A 19,283-nucleotide genomic window follows, 5' to 3' on the forward strand; every position below is an offset into this window, starting at 1 on the left:
TTTCTTTAGTACATGATAGATTACATAGTATTTCACAAACATACTTAATTCTTTGCAACATTTTAGCAGACATTATTGTCCTCAAGAACTGAAAAATCTCTATTGTTAATTGTGTTCTCTTAAGTTTACATAGTTATCATATCAGTGTCAACCTAAACACTAAGTCTAGTCTTCCTTCTGAGAGTACTGGGGGAAGTTCAGGGTTTGGAATAAAATAGACCTGGGTTTAACCCAGGTTTGATCACGTACCACTTTTGCTGCCTGGGGAAAATGCATTAAACTCTCTATCGAAGGAAGATAATATTTACCTCATGGTGGTGTTGTTAGATTAAATTAAATAAAAAACATAAGAAGAATTTAAAGCAGCATGCCTGCTTTGCTCCTAAACCTGAATGAACTTTACCTTATGCCATCTTTGCTTCTGCTCTAAGACCATAAGACACTGCTAGAGAAAGCAACATAATAGTGCTGACTTAGCCAGTTACAAATTTATAGGCTAGTACTGTTTTCTCATTAGTCAACTCGACATAAATAATACTTATCTCCTAAGATTGTTTTAAGGATTCCATAAAATTGTGTATGTAGAATATTAATTATAGTGCCTAACATATGCTAGGAACTCAAACTGTAACCATTCTGTAGTTTAGCAATCTTTTTTTTTATTAGTTAATCCCTTAGCACATTTATGAAAGGTGTTATTCTATACTCTTCAACTTTTTTTAAGCCCTAAATACACCAAATCCTTCTGATAAGCGATTCCCCTGCCTAATTTATTAGAAAGATGAGCAGTGGATGTGAGCTTCCATAGCTCTTCTTTCTACTTTTTAACACTCCTTTACCAATTCATAATTTTTCATATATCCATCAGGTGTGAGATAAACAGCGATGCTCATTAAACTCCTAATGCAATTCTTTCAGTCATTCAACAAATTTTATTGAGCATATACAATCTGTCAGTACCATCTCAATTGCTGGGTATATCATGATAAGAAAGAAAGAAATTCTACACTCAGGGAACATCATATAGGAAACGGAGGTTCATATTATAATAATCACATAATACATAAATGTTTTAAATTCTCTTTCCATCTCCTCAGGCCTTGTTTCCTCAACTATTCTCAGCGCATCCTCCATTTCCACAGGTTTTACTGCTCCTGCCCACCCCAGCTTGAAAACCTTGCTTGGCACAGTCACCCTCTATACTTAGTATGCTCTATTTCTTTCCTTCCTGACTTCTTACACTTTAGAAACATACTCTATTCCCATCGCCTCCATTTCCTTGTATGCTAAACCAGGAAATCTGGTTCCTGCTCTGATTTTTTCTTAAAAACGACTTCTTAAAAACAATATCCATGCCTTTTTCAGTTCTGAAAGTACCAACTACCTCTTACTTTCGAAATTCTCCTCTTTCTTAGTGCCTAGAACCAAACTGTTGTTTTCTCTTTTCTACTCCAATTTTTCTGATAATTCTGTTTTCACTCTAGGTTCCTCCATCTCTGTTCCAAACAGTGGGTATTCCTCCAAGTTGGAAACAAAGAGGAACGAAATCCATAATCCATTTCACCTCCAACCCGATCCCAGACAATTTAGCTCTGTGCCTATTACCTGTGTTAATCAGGCTTCCAAACTTTCTAAATAACTTAGGCTGACCACCTGAGTTAAATTTAATTCTTCATGCTGTCCTATACACGGTCCTCAAAATATTTACTGAATCCACACTTACCCCTTTGTTCTTATCCCTATCACAAGACCTGACTTGGTTAACTGTCTCATTCCTAGTCTCTCCCCATTTCAGTTCTTGACATTTTTCCATATTAATCTTGTGAAGATATAATTCTCTCCTGGTTTAAAATTCACTAATGGGTTTCTCCTGACTATAAGACAAAGTTCATTTACAGCAATCATATTCTGGCACTAATATCTTTCTCCTCTCTATTCATCCCATACTACCTTCCTAAATTCCACACTACAAATAAACCAGAATAATATTTTTAAATATTTTAAAATAGCAAAATCCTCCTTTTAAGTGAAATCTTCCACAGAACTCCAACACATAAAAGTAAATAAAGATACAATTACACTTGTTAAAACAAGGCTGGAAACCAGACAACTTAATCTCTCCTGTCAATTTCTCTCCCTTTACTGTGAAACCCAAGAGCTCCCAACAACAGCCTCAAATCTATTCCATTATACCACATCCCTTGAACATTTCTTAAGACAAACTATCTTTGCTGAAATTCAGTCCCTATTTCCCTTCTTTGCCCTTAATCATCTTCTCCATTCTAGGTTATATGAAACCCTTAATAAGCCAGCACAAATTGTATTATACTTGTGGAAACTTTACTGATTATACCATGCCAATCTAACCACTCTTTCCTATGAAAACCTAAAGTAAGAACAGCTGGCACTTACTATACATCAGAATCTGTATTAAGCCCTTACCGAATCTTCCCTACATCAGTGAAGTATAGACAGACAACAGTTAGCCAGAGACATATATACATATGTATATAATTATTGTCCACATTCTATAGATGAGGACACATGTCAGGTAACTTGCCTAAGGCCACACAACTTGTATATAACAACTTGTATATAATGGAACCAAATCTGAACTCAGTCATCTGCAAGCCTGTCCTCTCTATCAGTTCTTTCCAACCTTTTTAACGTCACTGAACACATAAAATGATATATGTAAAGCATTCTAGGGCAAAATGAAAGAAACTGCTCACAGTTGAAGGCAATTTGTTTTAATACCCCAGGCCCAGCCTAGCTTCCCCAAGAATTCATGGGATCAATATTGGAGTATATTAGAAATTCACTAGCAGTACACCAGCTGAAAAACTCTGCTATACAAATTCATTTCGTATTTACTGGTACCTGGTATGTAGCAGGGGTTCAAATATGTGTGTGGGTTATTGACAAAGAACAACACATTATGCTCAAATCGCAAACAGAAGCAGACAGAAGAACAAACAAGAGCTGAAGAACTTACTAATAAATGCCTATACTTTGAACAAGGCAATAACCAGTTTAGATTTCCATAAGGTTGCTATGGTCTGAATATTTGTCCCCTCCAAAATTCACACTAAAATGTAATCCCCAATGTGGCAGTAGTGAGAGGTGGGGCCTTTAAGAGGTGACTGGATCATGGGAGCTCTGCCTACTGTGGACTGATCCATTCATGGATGAATGGATTAAAGAGTTATCATAGGAGGGAAACCGGTGGCTTTACAAGAAGAGGAAGAGAGACTTGAGATAACACACTAGCACCCCCAGCCCCTTTGCCATGTGATGCCCTGTGCCACTTTGGCACTCCTCAGAGAGTCCCCACAAGTAAGGAGATTCTCAACAGATGCAGCCCCATGACCCGGGACTTCTCAGCCATAACTAGAAGAAATAAATTTCTCTTCTTTATAAATTACCCAGTTTCAGATATTCTGTGATAAGCACTAGAAAATGGACTATGACAGGGTAGTAGTTAAAACAGTGGTTCTGAATCTTTAGTGTGCGTCAATTTCATCTGGATGATTTGTTAAACCACAAAGTGTGGGCCCTGACCCCAGAAGTTGATTCTGAGACTCCACATTTCTAACAAATTCCCAAATGATACTGATGCTGAGACCTACTAGTCCCTGAAATAAAAAATCCTAACAATAAATATGTTTCATATACTCACACCCCACCAGCCAAATACTTAATCCTTCAGTAGTCAATTTTTAACAACACAAGTTTGCTCTAAGTCATGATGCAAGCTAGATTCTGGAAGAAAAGATAAGCTTTTTAAACAGTGCTAAATGTTCCTTGACCCAATTATAACAACATATAATAGACCTTAAGCATGCTGTCATCAAGGACAGAAACCACAGCTATAGAAAATGTACATTATCAATGTTGTACTTAATATCCAATAAAACCAGCTTAAAGCAATTCAGAACAACAACACTATAAGCAATCTGATTGACAGGACACATGCTTTGAATTTATTAGAAGAATTATCCAGTTCAATGTAATACTTAACAAAGCTAGTCGCCAAAGTGATTTAATATCCAAGTGCCAAGTAAAATAATATTTTCGTGGTATTCATACTTTAAATAGAGGTTTGTGCATGCTCTCACTTATAAGTGGGAGCTAAACATTGAGCACACACAGACATAGAGATAGGACCAGCAGACACGGAGGACTACTAGAAGTGGGAGGGAGGATGGACTGAAAAACTACCTATTGGGTACTGTGCTCACTACCTGGGTGATAAGATCCATACCCCAAACGTCGCAGCACAAAATATACTCAGGTAACAAACCTGCACATGTACCCTTTATATCTAAAATAAAAGTTGAAATTTTAAAAATAAAAAGTAAATTAAATAAAGGTTTGATTTTATATCTCTTGCACCCAGGGTGATGCTTTTTTCAGGTAGACAGGCATGTAAATTATAATTACAACTAAGAAAAACACAAAAAACTTTACTCTGACTAATTAAATTTTATTTGTATAAAGCATAGGTGCATTTATTTCAGAAATACGGGAAATTATTTAAGGAATAAGACATTCAAAACTTTAAATACTTCTTGTGAATCATTCACAAATCCAAAAAATCTGACTCAGCAACCTAAGCGCAATTTTCAAATGTCCCTATCCTTCACTCACAAGGGTTAACTCAAACAGCTTTATTTTAACATTTTAAATATATCAATATTCATATTCAACAATTAGATCTAATAATAAAAACCCTACATTATGAAACCAGTATTTTTGGAGTAAGGTATACTGTGAAAAGCAATTGGTTTGCTATAAGATCAGGGAACAGTGGAATGTTCTCTTGGAAATGGTTGATGTTTTAATACTAAAATCTCTATCCTCAAGTATAATATGCATCTAAATAAAACAGTATTCAAATATATTGAGAAGATAAAATACAAAAAGCCTAGAAATGGAGAATTTTAAATCACAACAGTCAAAACCACAACAATCCCAAAAACAGGTAATAAAAAAGCCTAAGCGAATGAGTAATAAATGAAAGAATTATTAATATAAAATTATTTTATTAAAAGAATTTTAAAAATAAAATAATGGAAGAGTTAACAATGTTTTGCCCACTTTCCCCTCATTCCTTGTTCACTGTGTATTCTTGCTCTTAGTTCTTTCTCAACTAACCCATGTCATTCACTTTCTCCAAATCTTAATCAAGACTAGTCTCTAACATGATCCACCCTAATAACTTTCTTACATCACCTCAACAATACTTTCCTTTTTACCATCATGTTTTGAAACTGTTTTCCAATTCCTTCTATCTTTCCCAATTAAATTATTACCAAGTAGATTAAAATTGTAAAGTAAAATAGTTTCTTAAAAATCAACGTTGGCCTATATAATCATAAATCCATAGTTAGGCCAAATTAATTTGAACCAAGTGGAAACTTTACTCATACTATTTTCTGTTTTTCAGTAAACCCTCATAACATCCCATATTCATTATATTATTTTAGTAAAGATTCAAAGTTGTGAAACTACACATATTTGACTAAATTCCAGTTACCAGTTGACCCTATCCTGGCTGACAGGATCCTGGTTGGCAGCTACCTACCCAACAAGACCAGTTCCTACTGGCCTACTAATTCAATCTATCTTTAGTAATTAGGTTAAAAAAATCTATGTCTCCAGACTCCCCTCTTATTAAAATTACACTGGTACAGTTCAGGTTCCTACCACCTACAGGATGGGCTACACTTTAAGGTCCTTTAAAATGTTGTCCCTTTAACATGAAATTCCCTTCTCTCTATGTCTGTACATTTGTATTTACCTGGTTTTTTTCCAAATAAATCTCTTGGAAGATTCTCATAAATAAAGTCTTGTAGGGGCCGGGCGTGGTGGCTCATGCATGTAATCCCAGCACTTTGGGAGGCTGAGGTGGGTGGATCACCTGAGGTGGTGAGTTTGAGACCAGCCTGATCAAAATGAAGAAACCCCGCCTCTACTAAAAATACAAAAAAAATTAGCCAGGCGTGATGGCAGATGCCTGTAATCCCAGCTACTTGGGAGGCTGAGGCAGGAGAATCGCTTGAACCCAGGAGGTGGAGGTTGTGGTGAGCTGATATCGCGCCATTGCACTACAGCCTGGGCAATAAGAGTGAGACTCCCTCTCAAAAATAATAATAATAATAAATAAAATAAGGTCTTGGAAAGTCTTTATAAATAAGGGCTGTTTCTTTTATTGCAGTATCTTCAGAATGGTACATATTCGTGATAAAAACTCAATAAAAATCAGCTGAATGGCCTATGCCAAGTAGATGGAATATGTACATATGTATGTATCTATGTATATACATATACACACAAGTATATTTCTCTGTACTTTTTATAAGAATCATAATATGATACTATATTAAATATAGTATCCATATTGATTTAGAAAAATACATGGATAACAAATTTGATTCTGAGAATCTATATTTCTAACAAATTCCCAAACGACGCTGATGCTGAGATCTACTGCTCTTAGAAATAAAAAAGCAACTAAAATGACTTAAATTCTATCACTTGTTAGAAACAGCTCTATCTAAAAAGAACAAAAACAGAAAAAGATTATTTTTTCTCATATCGAAAGCCAAACTTTAAAGATTTGGTACAATTTACCATGTATTCAGCAAAATATAAGTAAATAATATCTATGAACATGTATGAAAATTTATTTCTATGTAAATAATATGGAAATTTCCATGTATTAGTTTATTCAGTAAACATTTATTGAGTGGCCGCTATGAGTCAGGCACTGTTCCAGGTGCCTGAACATGCAGCAATCAACAAGAAAGACAAGATACCTGCTTTTATATAGTTTACATTCCAATTGTAGGATACAGATAATAAATGAATAAATAAGCAATAAATATAAGGTGGTCATCAGCACCCAAAATTACAAGAACATAATCTGGTAGCAAATAACCAGTATCGTTTATTGGAATACATATGCTAGTAGAAAATAGTTTTAAAAGGAGAGAAAAACAATCCAAACTAACAACTCTGAATAAGCATTTTATAGACAGATGGCTAATTTTTACATATATAGGACTGACTTAATACATCTGACAGAGCAGGAGCGTTGCCATCTTGGACAAACACCATCATCTTAAAATTTACGTTGATCAAAAACTGCCTAAATCCAAAGGGCATCAGCCTAATGGCTAAAGTCAGCATGACCATAAACCACAAATAAAATCTGAGACCAGAAACACTTCAAACCCCTCCCTGACCAGAGACATGCCAGCCCTGAGATAACCTCCCCTCCAGCTGGAGAGATGTCAGCCCCAAGATAATCTCCCCTCCGACCAGAGACATTCCAACCCCGCCATAAACTTCTCCACCACACAGAAACATTCCAAGCTCTCTCACCAATAGATACTCTCAGTCTGTAAGAAAGAACATTCCTGACCAAAAATCGGCCAGAAGCCCCTCTCAGGTTTATTCTCCAAAATAAACCTGTCTTTGACTGTTGAGCCGCTTTTCATGTTTCTTTCCTCCTTAACTCTTACAACATCAAATTCCTAATAAAAAAATAACAGTGAGCATCAGAACCTTAAGCTGCTTCCACAATCCATTATTACTACTCAAAATGTTTATAACAGAAATTATGTGCATTAAAACACAAAAGCTGCTTAACCTTAATAAAAGGTATCTAGAGACACAATACCTTAATATTTATATTTTGGATGACAGTTACAAGCACTAATACATACAGGTGTAAATTATTTTAGAATACAGACAACACATTTCCCTCCAACATTAAGTACAGCATTAGTTTTAAAAGCAAAGTGTTCAAAAAATGCCTGCAACAAGCACAAGCAAGTGAAGATGAGAGGAAGAGACAGATACCGATAAGGCAGTCAATTCAAGAACAGAGCTGTGTTAGAAGTTAGGGTAAAGAAATATTTGGTTCTAGGCAGTATATCTAGGAAAGGTAGTTGTGGCAGCAGAGTTAGAGCTCAGAATTGCTGGAGATATTATACCAGTCTCTGCTGACTCAAAAGTACTAGCTAAATACCCAAAATATTTGCTCAGACTCACATAGCAATATATCTCAAATAAGTCACAATGAGGGCACAAATATTAAGAGAAAGAAATCAGATATTATGATCATTTGGTAAACAATAGTACAGAAAAATTCCAGTTGAAATTGACTGTTACCACATCATTTTTCTTACACAGTTAGGACATAAGCTGTCCAACATAAGTTATTATTTCAAATCATTCGAGCTGGGTTCAACACCCAAGTCCTTTAATTAGCACTATAAAAAAATGTTTAACATCCTCTATAATCATCCTAAAAAATATCCTATAAGTAGTATTTTAAGCCAACAATTTTTATACCTCTTAATAATATTTTTAATTGTATGTATCACTTAACAAATGATACAATTGTTCAATTAGAGATTATTGTAATTTAGTATGCCTTAGTTTATTACATGTCATTGAAAAAAATATGTAAAAGACACAGTTGAGAAAAACATGAACATTTATAAATACAGACTATGTAACAACAGAACACTAAATAGTCATAGAAAGTAAGAAATGTGTCTTATAATCCTTTAGTCAAAATATTTGCTGTAATCAATAAGCTAATAAACTACTATATATTATCTAGAAAACTAAAAAATTATAAGAATTTTTGAAAAAAGTTTGCATTGCAAAATAAAAATTCCATAATAACAAAATTTAAACATACAAGTTAAAAAAAAAAAAAGGCTACTGATGATATTGCTACACAGGCTATTCCAGATGTACATAAGAGAATGCAGGCCAATGAACAGGTGTCTAAGCCAAAGACCTAGTACTCAGGGTAAGTGTCCATATAGGTTGGTGCAGCTAGTTTTCCCTCTCTACCTTCCTTTTTCCACTCACAGTTTACAGCACAAACCAAGCTAAAATGCTAGCTCAGCTTCTCTCTTTTCACTTCCAAACAGCCCAGCTCACCAGCCGGGCATGGTGGTAGTAGCTCACGCTTATAATCCCAGCACTTTGGGAGGCCAAGGCGGGTGGATCACTTGAGGTCAGGAGTTTGAGACCAGCCTGAGCAACATGGCGAAACCCCATCTCTACTAAAAATACAAAAATTAGCTGGGCATGGTGGTGCACACCTGTAATCCTAGCTACGTGGAAGGCTGAGGCAGGAGAATCACTTGAACCCTGGGAGGCAGAGGTTGCAGTGAGCTGAGATTGCACCACTGCACTCCAGCCTGGATGACAGAGCGAGACTCTGTCTCAATAAAAAACAAACAACCCAGCTCTTGAATGGGCCATGAGATGCCCAAACATTTGGTCAAACATTATAGTGGGTGTGTCTGAGTGGGTGTTTCTGGATATGATTAACATTTGAATTGGTAGTCTGAGTAAAGCAGACTGCCCTACCTAATGTGGATAATTCTCATCCAATCAGTTGAAAGCCTAAACAGAACAAAAAGCCTGACCTCCTGTGAATAAGAGGGAATTTCCTTCTGTCTGACTTCCTTAAACTGGGACCTCATTTTTTAAACTGAAACACTGACTCTTTCTGGGTCTCTAGGATGTTGGCATTTGAGTTGGAATTTAAGGTGACCCTTGAACAACGCAGGGATTATAGGCAACAACCTCCACCCCTCACTCCATACAGTTAAAAATCCATGTACAACTTTTTATTCCCCAAACACTTAACAACTAAAAGCCTACTGTTGACCATAAGCCTTACCGATAACATAAACAGTCGATTAACACATATTTTGAATATTATATGTTATACACTGTAACCTCACAATAAAATAAGCTAGAGGAAAAAAAAACATTAAGAAAGTCGTAATAGGCCAGGCACAGTGGCTCACACCTGTAATCCCAGCACTTTGGGAGGCCAAGGCAGGCAGATCACCTGAGGTCAGGAGTCAAGACCATTCTGGCCAAAATGGTGAAATCCCATCTCAACTAAAAATACAAAAAGAAAAAGAAAGTCATAAGAAAATACATTTACAGTAAACCATAAGTTTACATTATCTATTTACAAGATGAACCATCTGTCTGAAATGGCAGTCAACCTTAGCCGGAGACCTCAATCTGTATTACATATCAAGCAAATCAACTTTTTCTTGTAATATGACTTTTTTCTGGTTTTGGGGAGCATTTCCAGCATTACTAGTGACACTTCCTATGAGCCCCATGGTGTTATTCAAGGTTTACAATATTTCACTGATCATGATGAAAAATACCCAAGAACTGTGAGAGATCACTTTACTGCAATATGCAATTTACTGTACAAACTGCTCACACTGAGATGATTAGCATCGCAGAGCGTTTTAAGCGGATACTTGCAACACTTATAGGCTCACCACAATAGCAATAGGGTGGGGCTATTAAATTACTATAGTAGTACAGAATGTGCTACAGTTAATTTTATGTAGGTTATAATACTGCATCTTTACATTTGTTTACATTTCTCTCTACTGGGAATAGCACCAAGTATAGTTTGTACGTTTGTGTGCATGTGTTTTGATAAATTTTAACTTTTTGCAATAGATTCCTGCATATCTCATGTTAGTAAATATGACTAGTATATATTTTATGCATTCCTTTATATTTAATTTTTTCTTACTTTTTTGATATTTCTAGGCTAGGTGGTTCATCTGCAAGTTTTTTCAAGTTGTTGCATATCTCCAAAAAATTTTCCAATATACTTATTGAAAAAAATCCACATGTAAGTGGACCCATGCAGTTCAAACCTGTGTATTTCGAGGATCAACTGTACACTATCATTCTTCTGGTTTTCAGGCTTTTGGATTCAGACTATAATTACAACATTGGCTCTCCTGGGTCTCCAACTTGCCAACTGCGGATCTTGAGACTTGTCAACTTCCATAACCCCCATTTCTCTATCTCTCGCACTGTGTGTGTGTGTGTGTGAGAGAGAGAGAGAGAGTGTGTGTGTAAGTTACAAAGACAAACACACACACAGTTCTGTTTCTCTGGAGAACCCTAATATATCTACCTACTTAAGACATCAAATTCCTAATAAAAAGATCAAAAACTGTTTTAAATTAATAATATACATAATGATGTCAATGGCAGAGCAAAATTCTCACATTGCTTGAAGAGAGTCTAATTTAAAACCTTTCTGAACAGTCATTTCACAGCATACATTAAAACTTTAAAATTGTGTGTATTTTCCTTTTTTTGAAATGGAGTCTCATTCTGTCACCCAGGCTGAAGTGCAGTGGCACGATCTCAGCTCGCTGCAACCTCTGCCTGCCAGGTTCAAGTGATTCTCCTGCCTCAGCCTCCTGAGTAGCTGGGATTCTGGGCATCCATCATCATGCCGGGTTAATTTTTGTATTTTTAGTAGAGATGGTGTTTCACCATGTTGGCCATGCTGGTCTTGAACTCCTGACCTCAGGTGACCCACCCACCTTGGCCTCCCAAACTGTTAGGATTATAGGCGTGAGCCAACCCGCCCAGCTGTGTGTAGTTTCTTATCAGATAATTTTATTATAGTTTTGATTATTTCCAAAGAATATAATCAAAACTATAATCAATTATCTATGTCCCCAGGATATTTGACTCTGTTATTTATATTAGTAACATATATAACAGAGTCAAATTACAGCACTTTCAAAGGATGTAATAGTATGTAATGAATTAAGATATTTTCAAAGATTGGTCAAAAGTATGGAAAAATAATCATAATATAATGACAATTTTTAGAATGGTGAAAAACAGTGGTGTTTAGTTGTCCAGACTAGAGTAAAAGGCTACAATGTTGAGAGTAATTATTTCAAATTGGAGGATAACAGGTGAATTTTTCTGTATTTTTTGTATTTTCTATAATTAGAATAAATTACCTTTAAAAGAAATATAATAGAGGTCTAAAAAACATCATCCAAAAACTGTTCAAAGAAAATCCTATTAAATGACTTCATTAAGATTATATGGATAATGGTCAACGAAGACAGTTTTTAAAACAAATCTGAAAACACTGTAAGAGCTTTTTATAACGTTATTTTGTAAAATCTGAGCTTTTTAATAAACTATATAGCTAGAGACATGAACTGAATTGTGATCTCTTAAAAGTCATTTGTTGAACCCCTAACTCCAAATCCAACTGTAACTGGAGATAGGGCCTCTAAAGGGATAATTAAGGTTAAATGAGATCAGATGAGTGGGGCCCTAATCCAGTAAGACTCGTGTATTTATAAGAAAAGGAAGAAACACCAGGGATGCACATGCACAGAGAAAAGGCCATGTGAGCACAAAGCAAGAGGAAGGCCACCTGTAAGCCAAGAAGACAGGCCTCAGGAGAAACCAATCTGCCAATGCTTTGATCTTGGACTCCAGCCTCCAGAAGTGTGAGGAAATAAACTGCTGTTTTTTAAGCCAACCAGTCTGTGGTATTTTATTATGGCAACACTTGCAAACTAACATAAAACATAAAATGTACTATAAAATGTACCTCGTAAATAATCTTCTATAATTTACTCTTAGGAGGCAGCAAATCAAGAAATAAATAGTAAAAAATGTTCTTCATACCACAGTGTCATGGCATAGAGGGGGCAAGAAATCATATTTCCAAATAAAATGTTATTAGCTGGCACTATTAAAGAGAAATAAGGAGGAGGATTTGGAATATAAGCACTGTGGACAGGTTTTTTAAAAAGTTGTTCAGGTTTATAATGATTATTGTCTATCTAAAAATGTTCTATAGGCTGGGTATGATGACTCAGGCTCACGGCTGTAATCCCAAGCATGCCAAGGCAGGAAAATGGCTTGAGCCCAAGAGTTTGAGACCAACCTGGGCAACACAGTTAGACTCCATCTCTACAAAAAATTAAAAAAAAAAAAAAAAAAATTAGCCAGGCATAATGGTGTGCACCTGTGGCCCTAGCTACTCGGAAGGATGAAGTGGGAGGATCACTTGAGCCCAAAGGTTGAGACTGCAGTGAGCCATGATTACACCATTGCACTCCAGCCCACCCTGGGCAACCGAGGAAGACCTTGTCTCCAACAAAAAAAAAAAAAAAAAAAAAAAAAAAAAAAAAAAAACCGTGTATAAAAGATTCTGCATAACATAATAGCAAATATTTTAAATTGTTTTCACTTTATTTGTTCATGATATCTCCCGGTGCTCAAAACATTATGTGCATATGTATATGTATGTGTATGTGTATGTGTAGATACAAATACATTCCTACAGAAATATAACTCTGAAAGCAATTTCAGTCTTATAATTACTACTGGCAGTATACCTACAAAGGAAAACATTCCTTTCCCAATCTTTTGTATTAGATTAATATGCAAGTCTCTTTTTATTTAAACTGAATTGTCAACACATTTATCCTTTTAGAATTTTCAACTACATTGCAGGGAGCATATTAAAAAAAAAAAAACAGACTGTTTGATTTTCGGACCAAATTAAAATATCAGGTACCACTTTGATTTTTTTTTTTTTCAAAATTACCTTGTCTGGATCCATCTTTCCTTTGATAAATTCTTGCTTCCAGAACTGCAATGCCTGTTCCAAAGTTAAACCAATGCCTTTCAGGAATAGGCCATACTGCATTCGGCCTCCATGACGAAGATGGTGATTTTCCCGCAAGGCTTTATGTAACTGACGCATGCAAGGTGGGAAGGATTTGGTAGAAAGCTACAAGAAAAAACAGAAGAGTTTTAAGTTACATGGAAGACTTATCAGGTTCCCTGTAGTATTTGTTATGGTTGCTAATTCAATTTAATTGGAATAAAAAACAAACCCCATAAGAAAGTGCTTCTTTATTGCTGTGGTTACAGATGACTCTTATCTATATCAGATGTTTCTTATTAACATTTTTTAATCAGTTACAAGTTAATATAGTATTTTAGATACTTTGGGTTAAATAACATACTATTAAATTTTATTTTAGCTTTTTTAAATTAAACTTTTTCTTTGAAGTTAACTATAGACCCCCACACAGTTACGAAAAATAACACAAAGAGATAGCATATATCCAAATTCCCCCAAAGAGAAAATCATGTACAACTACAGTAGATTATCACAAACAGGATACTGACATTGATACAATCCACTAGTCTTATTCAGGTTTCCTCAGTTGTACTCATGCACTTACTTCTGTATTAAATTCTATACAACTTTGTCACACATAAGTTGATACATCCACCACCACAGTCAAGATGCAGAACAGTTCTGTCACCACAAGGATCTCTCATGATTTTATAACCTTTTGCACCCTGCTCCCCTCCCTCAGCTCCCTAATCTTTGGCAACCACTGATCTGTTCTCCATCTCTATAATTTTGTCATTTCAAGAGTATTATATAATAGAATCATATAATATGTATTGTTTTGAGATTGTCATTTTTTACTCAGCAGAATTCCCTCAAGATTCATCTAAGTTGTATGTAAACTAATTTCTTTATCACTAAGTAGTTTTCCATGGTATGTATCACAATTTATTTAACTATTCACTCACTGGAGAACACTTGGGTTGTTTCCAGTTTGGGCTATTTCAAATGAAGCTATTATGAGAATCCTTGAAGAGGTTTTTATGTGAACATAAGATTTCATTTCCCTGAGATAAAAGCACAATTGCTGAATAGCAGATGAACTTTTAAGATAACTCAAATACAAAGCAGAACACAAAAATAAGAGAAATTGTTCTCATAAGGAAAATTCAAATAAATGTGTTAAAGAAATCAAGTTAAAAGGAACAAAGTGTAGGTCTTTCCCTTAGTGTCAAAAATGAAATATTGTTGCCCACTTTAATTTTTCACTTATGGTTTCAACTGCATTCTCTACGATTTCTTTAAATATCCTCCCAAGACTTAAATTCTCACTCCCTCACATATGCCTTAGCAAGTTCACTTCATCTATAACAGCAGGTCTCACTTTGCTTGACTTTGCTGCTCCCTCTAGTGACCATCCAGTTTCTCTTCATTCTTTTATAGTAACAGCTTCTGAATTTTTCCATCCCCAGTCTAGTTCATTCAGACCTATATCTTTCCTTGGTAGAACTAACTAGAAAGTCTTTCAGCTCATTTTCATGTGACCATTTTTGTTCCCTCATATTAATATCTGATTTTTTTCTAAACATTGTTCTAATCTATACAATCAATATTCAACATCCTTAGTATGAACATTCAAGGTTTCCTCAATATCTGATAACTACTTTTCTTTTTTTCCTTTTCTTTTTTTTTTTTTTCAGATGGAATCTCACTCTGTTGCCCAGGCTGGAGTACAGCAGTGCCACCTCAGCTCACTACAAACTCTGCCTCCCAAGTTCACGCAATTCTCCTGCTTCAGCCTCCTCAGTAGTAGCCATTACAGGTGCCTGCCAACACGCCCAGCTAATTCTGGTATCTGTAGTAGAGACAGGGTTTCACCATGTTGGCCAAGCTGGTCTCAAACTCCTGACTTCAGGTGATCCTCCCACCTCAGCCTCTGAAAGTGCTAGGATTACAGGTGGCATGACCCACTGTGCCTGGCCAATAACTATTTTTCAATTATACATAACAGAACAATTATTTATTAAGTGTTCTGGAAAATAAGCTAGGACATAATTTTCCCCTTCAATTCAGTTAAGGAAAAAAACACAACGATGATTATATTCACTATTAGGTAAGTTAAACACATGAAATAAATGACAAAATGAAGGCTCCAACAAGGGCAAAACTTGAGCACCACAGAAGCACTGTGGCAGGGAGCCCAGGAAAGCCCAGTGTACTATTACTACACCAAAACGAGTCTTCAGCTCCAGTCCACTGGGTTATTCACTATCCCATGACCACGCAGTCATGCTCTGTAGCTTCTCATTTTTCTCACTCTGCTAGCCCTACCTGGTGCACACTTCTCATGCACACGCCATGTAGCCAAAGCCAAGTCATCATTCAAGACCTAACTCAATTTCTATTTCTTTTGGCACATTCCTTGACTACTTTTTATTCATTCAATCAACAAATATTTATTTAACACTTACTATGTGTACAGCCCTGGGGAACCAGTAGTGAACAAAGAAGTCAAAAACCCTGTCCTCAAAGAGCTTACATTTTATTAGAAGGAGATGGACAATGAATACAGACATTAAAAAGATAACATCTGATGCCAAAGCACTGGAAACGAAATAGAGAAATGAAATCAAGTGTGATTAGGGGAGAGGTACTTCAATTTAGGTGGCCAGGGAAGCCTTTTTGAGGAGATGGCATTTCAAGTAAGACAAGGTAAGTTGCATTCTAGTGAAATGAAGATCCTGAGAAGGAATAAACATGGTGTGCTAAAAGATAGCATAAGATTCATGTGACCAGAGCAAGTGAGTGAGCCAGAATGGAGCAGAAGACAAAATAGAAATGATGAACACATATGGCTTCAGAGGCCATAAAATGAGTTTGGATGTTAGTCTACATATGATGAAAACCCACTAGAGGGTTCTGACCAGAAGACTGACGTGATTCAATAAACAAAGAGAACTCTGGCTGTTACGTAGTGAAAAGACTATATGAGAGTAAGAATGGAAGCAGGAGGGATATTTAAGAGGTGTGGGCAGTAGTCCAAATAATAAAAATTTAAAAGATAGTGTCCAGCTATATACAGATAGAAAAATGATTATGGAAAATGAGCAAACAAAAGAATCATAAGTCCAGGATAGAGGATGAATTATCAACTTGGATCTTGCAGAGGCCAAGAACAATAATAAGAATAGCACCAGTACACAAGATCATTAGTTAGGTGTTCAAATCATCAGTGAATACAGGTGTGGAGGGAGGAGGTGGAGTAGCAACAGAGGAGGTATCAGATGATATAATAAGATCATAAGGGCTTTAAAGGAGCTGGAGCTGTAAGAATGGAAGGCGGAGAAATGTGGACCAAGACACTCGGGGCACACCTATGTACGAACTCAGGGGGAAAGTTGTCTCTACTTGAAAAGGGCCACAGGGAAATAGCATTGAGAAAGCCAGATTTGTTAGAAGAAAAAACTAAAGAAAACATTTGGAGACGAGTTGCAAATATCAAGGGATATGCAAATGACATGCTGTTGTAAAGATCAAACAATACAGATACAGAGTTAGAAGGCAGTCCAGAAAAAGATACATCTGTATTACTCACCACGGGGTCTCAGGCACAGACCCATGACAGGATCATCATCATAACACTTAACATTATATTGCTCATTTACTATTTATTATGTTGTCTCTCTCCCTCATGTAAGGTCCATGAAGGCAGGGACATTTTCTGTTTTCCTCACTTCTGTATCCACAGCACAATGGCTGGTACATAACTGATGGACTCAATATATATTCCTTAAGTGAATTAATATTTCTATGAACTCCAACAGTATCTAACCAAATTCACATATGCTTGTGAATGGGGAAACATCTAGCTAGAACTAGGAACAAAATTAACTTCCAACCACTCACATTATATAAACACAAATCACATGAGTGGAAGTGAGAAGGGGGACTGTTAGAGATAAGTGTTTAATTAAAAAATTAAAAGATGGGACATCTTTGAGAATAAATTTCAAATCAACAAATCAACTGTGTAAAGTAGCCAACCCTATTGTTATTTCTAGACATATTAACTACAAGTACTTTTTTATAATTTTTCAAATGGAAGATGACCTATTCATTCTGATCCAAACTCATGGTCTCTCTCTACTAGTCTTATTACAGTTCTTGTTTCCAAGCATTAAAATCCTGGTGTATTTTTAATTTATTGTGAATAATTTGGTAGTTGTCTAACCCAAGATTATTTATGGCTGGCTTATTTTCCCTTTTGTGTATGGAGTGCAAATTCTGTTACGTATTAAAGAGAAATTCTACAAGTATGGCAAAGTACGCTACTCTATGGAACCACAAAGTGAAATGATGTTAAAATAAGCTATCTATTAATTTCATAGCCTACACTAGGTGATGAATTGCCCTCTCCCCCTGAAATTCATATATCAAAGTTCTGACCTCTAGTAGCTCCAAATGTGACTATATTTAGAAATGCGGCCTTTAAAGAAATCATTAAGGTTAAAGGAGGCCATGGGGCTTGGGCCCAGGTCTCACGTACTCAGTGTCCTTACAAAAAGAAGAGACACCAGGGATGTATGCAAGCAGTGGGAAAACCACAGGAGAACACAAAGAGAAGGCAGTCATCTATGAGACAAGAAAGGCCCTGGAAGAAATCAAACCTACTACCACTTTGATCTTGGATTTTCGAGCCTCTAGACTGTCAGAAAATAAATTTCTGTTGTCATGACAGCCCTAACAAACTAATACACTTAGTGTTTTCCATTTCCCCTTCATTAAATGTACACAGTATTTAAATGTAAACACAAATTCCATTTAGTTATTTAAAAGAATTTCCGTTTGGAATAACTGATTAAATTCTGCTTTTATAAAAGTACAGATAATTTTCTGATTAAACGATTTTCCTATGATTTTTTAAAAATCATATGTGTAGGACATGGGATTTTCTTTAAAATTAATCAGCAAGCATTGGAAACACATTCTATCTCCTCACCCAAAAGTCTTTGATTTAAGAAAGCATATGTTCCCTCCACTGATAAAGTTCTAAGTTTAAAAGAATGTGCTACTTACCGAATCAATCTGATCTAAAGAAATCTTCCCAACATTTCCCTGGGTACTGTAATCTTGGCCAGTGTAGGAATGACTTTAAAAAAAGAAAAACAAGCAAACAAATATTAAAACAGATTCATAAAATACTTTTGATCCCTTCGAAGGAAATTTTTAAATTCTGAAAATGATAAAAAAAAAAAAAAAAAGAATAAGAAAGCATTTTACATATAAACCTTAGCAGAAACATAGCCAAGTGTTTTAAATGTATTTAATGAAATTAAAATTTAAGTAACTTACCCCAAAATAATACAAAAATATAGTAACGGTCTGAACCTCCTGACTCCTAGTCTAGAGCACCACTTCTATTTTTCAGAAGCGTAATCCAAGTTGTTGTTAAAGTTCAAACCTCTACCATTTATACTTTATTAACAGCAAGACAACACAGCAAAAAAGCAGCTGGAACTTAAACTGGGAACCATCACTTAAAAGCAGTAAGTGAGCAAGTTACTTAGTTACTCATTCTCTGTAGGCCAGGTTCCTTACTGACTAACGGTGATAATAATGCCGGCTTTGCAGTATTGATAGGAAGTCTGAATTGTAAGAATTTTTGTTAAAGAGCCTGACATAAAGTAATTACTGTTTATTAAAATAAATAATATCTGAATAGCACTTTACAATGTACAAAGAGTCTTTGATAGCCTCTAATTAGATCCTCGCAACCCCC

At 35.7% G+C, this 19,283-nt stretch overlaps 1 protein-coding gene across 1 annotated transcript in view; it reads right to left on the reverse strand.

Annotated features, from left to right (window-relative positions):
- Window positions 1-19,283, reverse strand: part of LOC105479525 (DNA primase subunit 2) — a 310,349-nt gene that overhangs the window by 96,612 nt on the left and 194,454 nt on the right. Inside the window, exons 9-10 of the mRNA XM_011737514.2 lie at window positions 18,581-18,653; window positions 13,466-13,651 (exon numbers count right to left, since the gene is read on the reverse strand). Coding sequence (XP_011735816.1) covers window positions 13,466-13,651; window positions 18,581-18,653 — 259 coding nt within the window. The remainder of the gene's footprint in view (window positions 1-13,465; window positions 13,652-18,580; window positions 18,654-19,283) is intronic.

The sequence above is a fragment of the Macaca nemestrina genome, chromosome 5 (assembly GCF_043159975.1).
Source record: "Macaca nemestrina isolate mMacNem1 chromosome 5, mMacNem.hap1, whole genome shotgun sequence".
In the NCBI taxonomy this organism is placed as follows: Eukaryota; Metazoa; Chordata; class Mammalia; order Primates; family Cercopithecidae; genus Macaca; species Macaca nemestrina.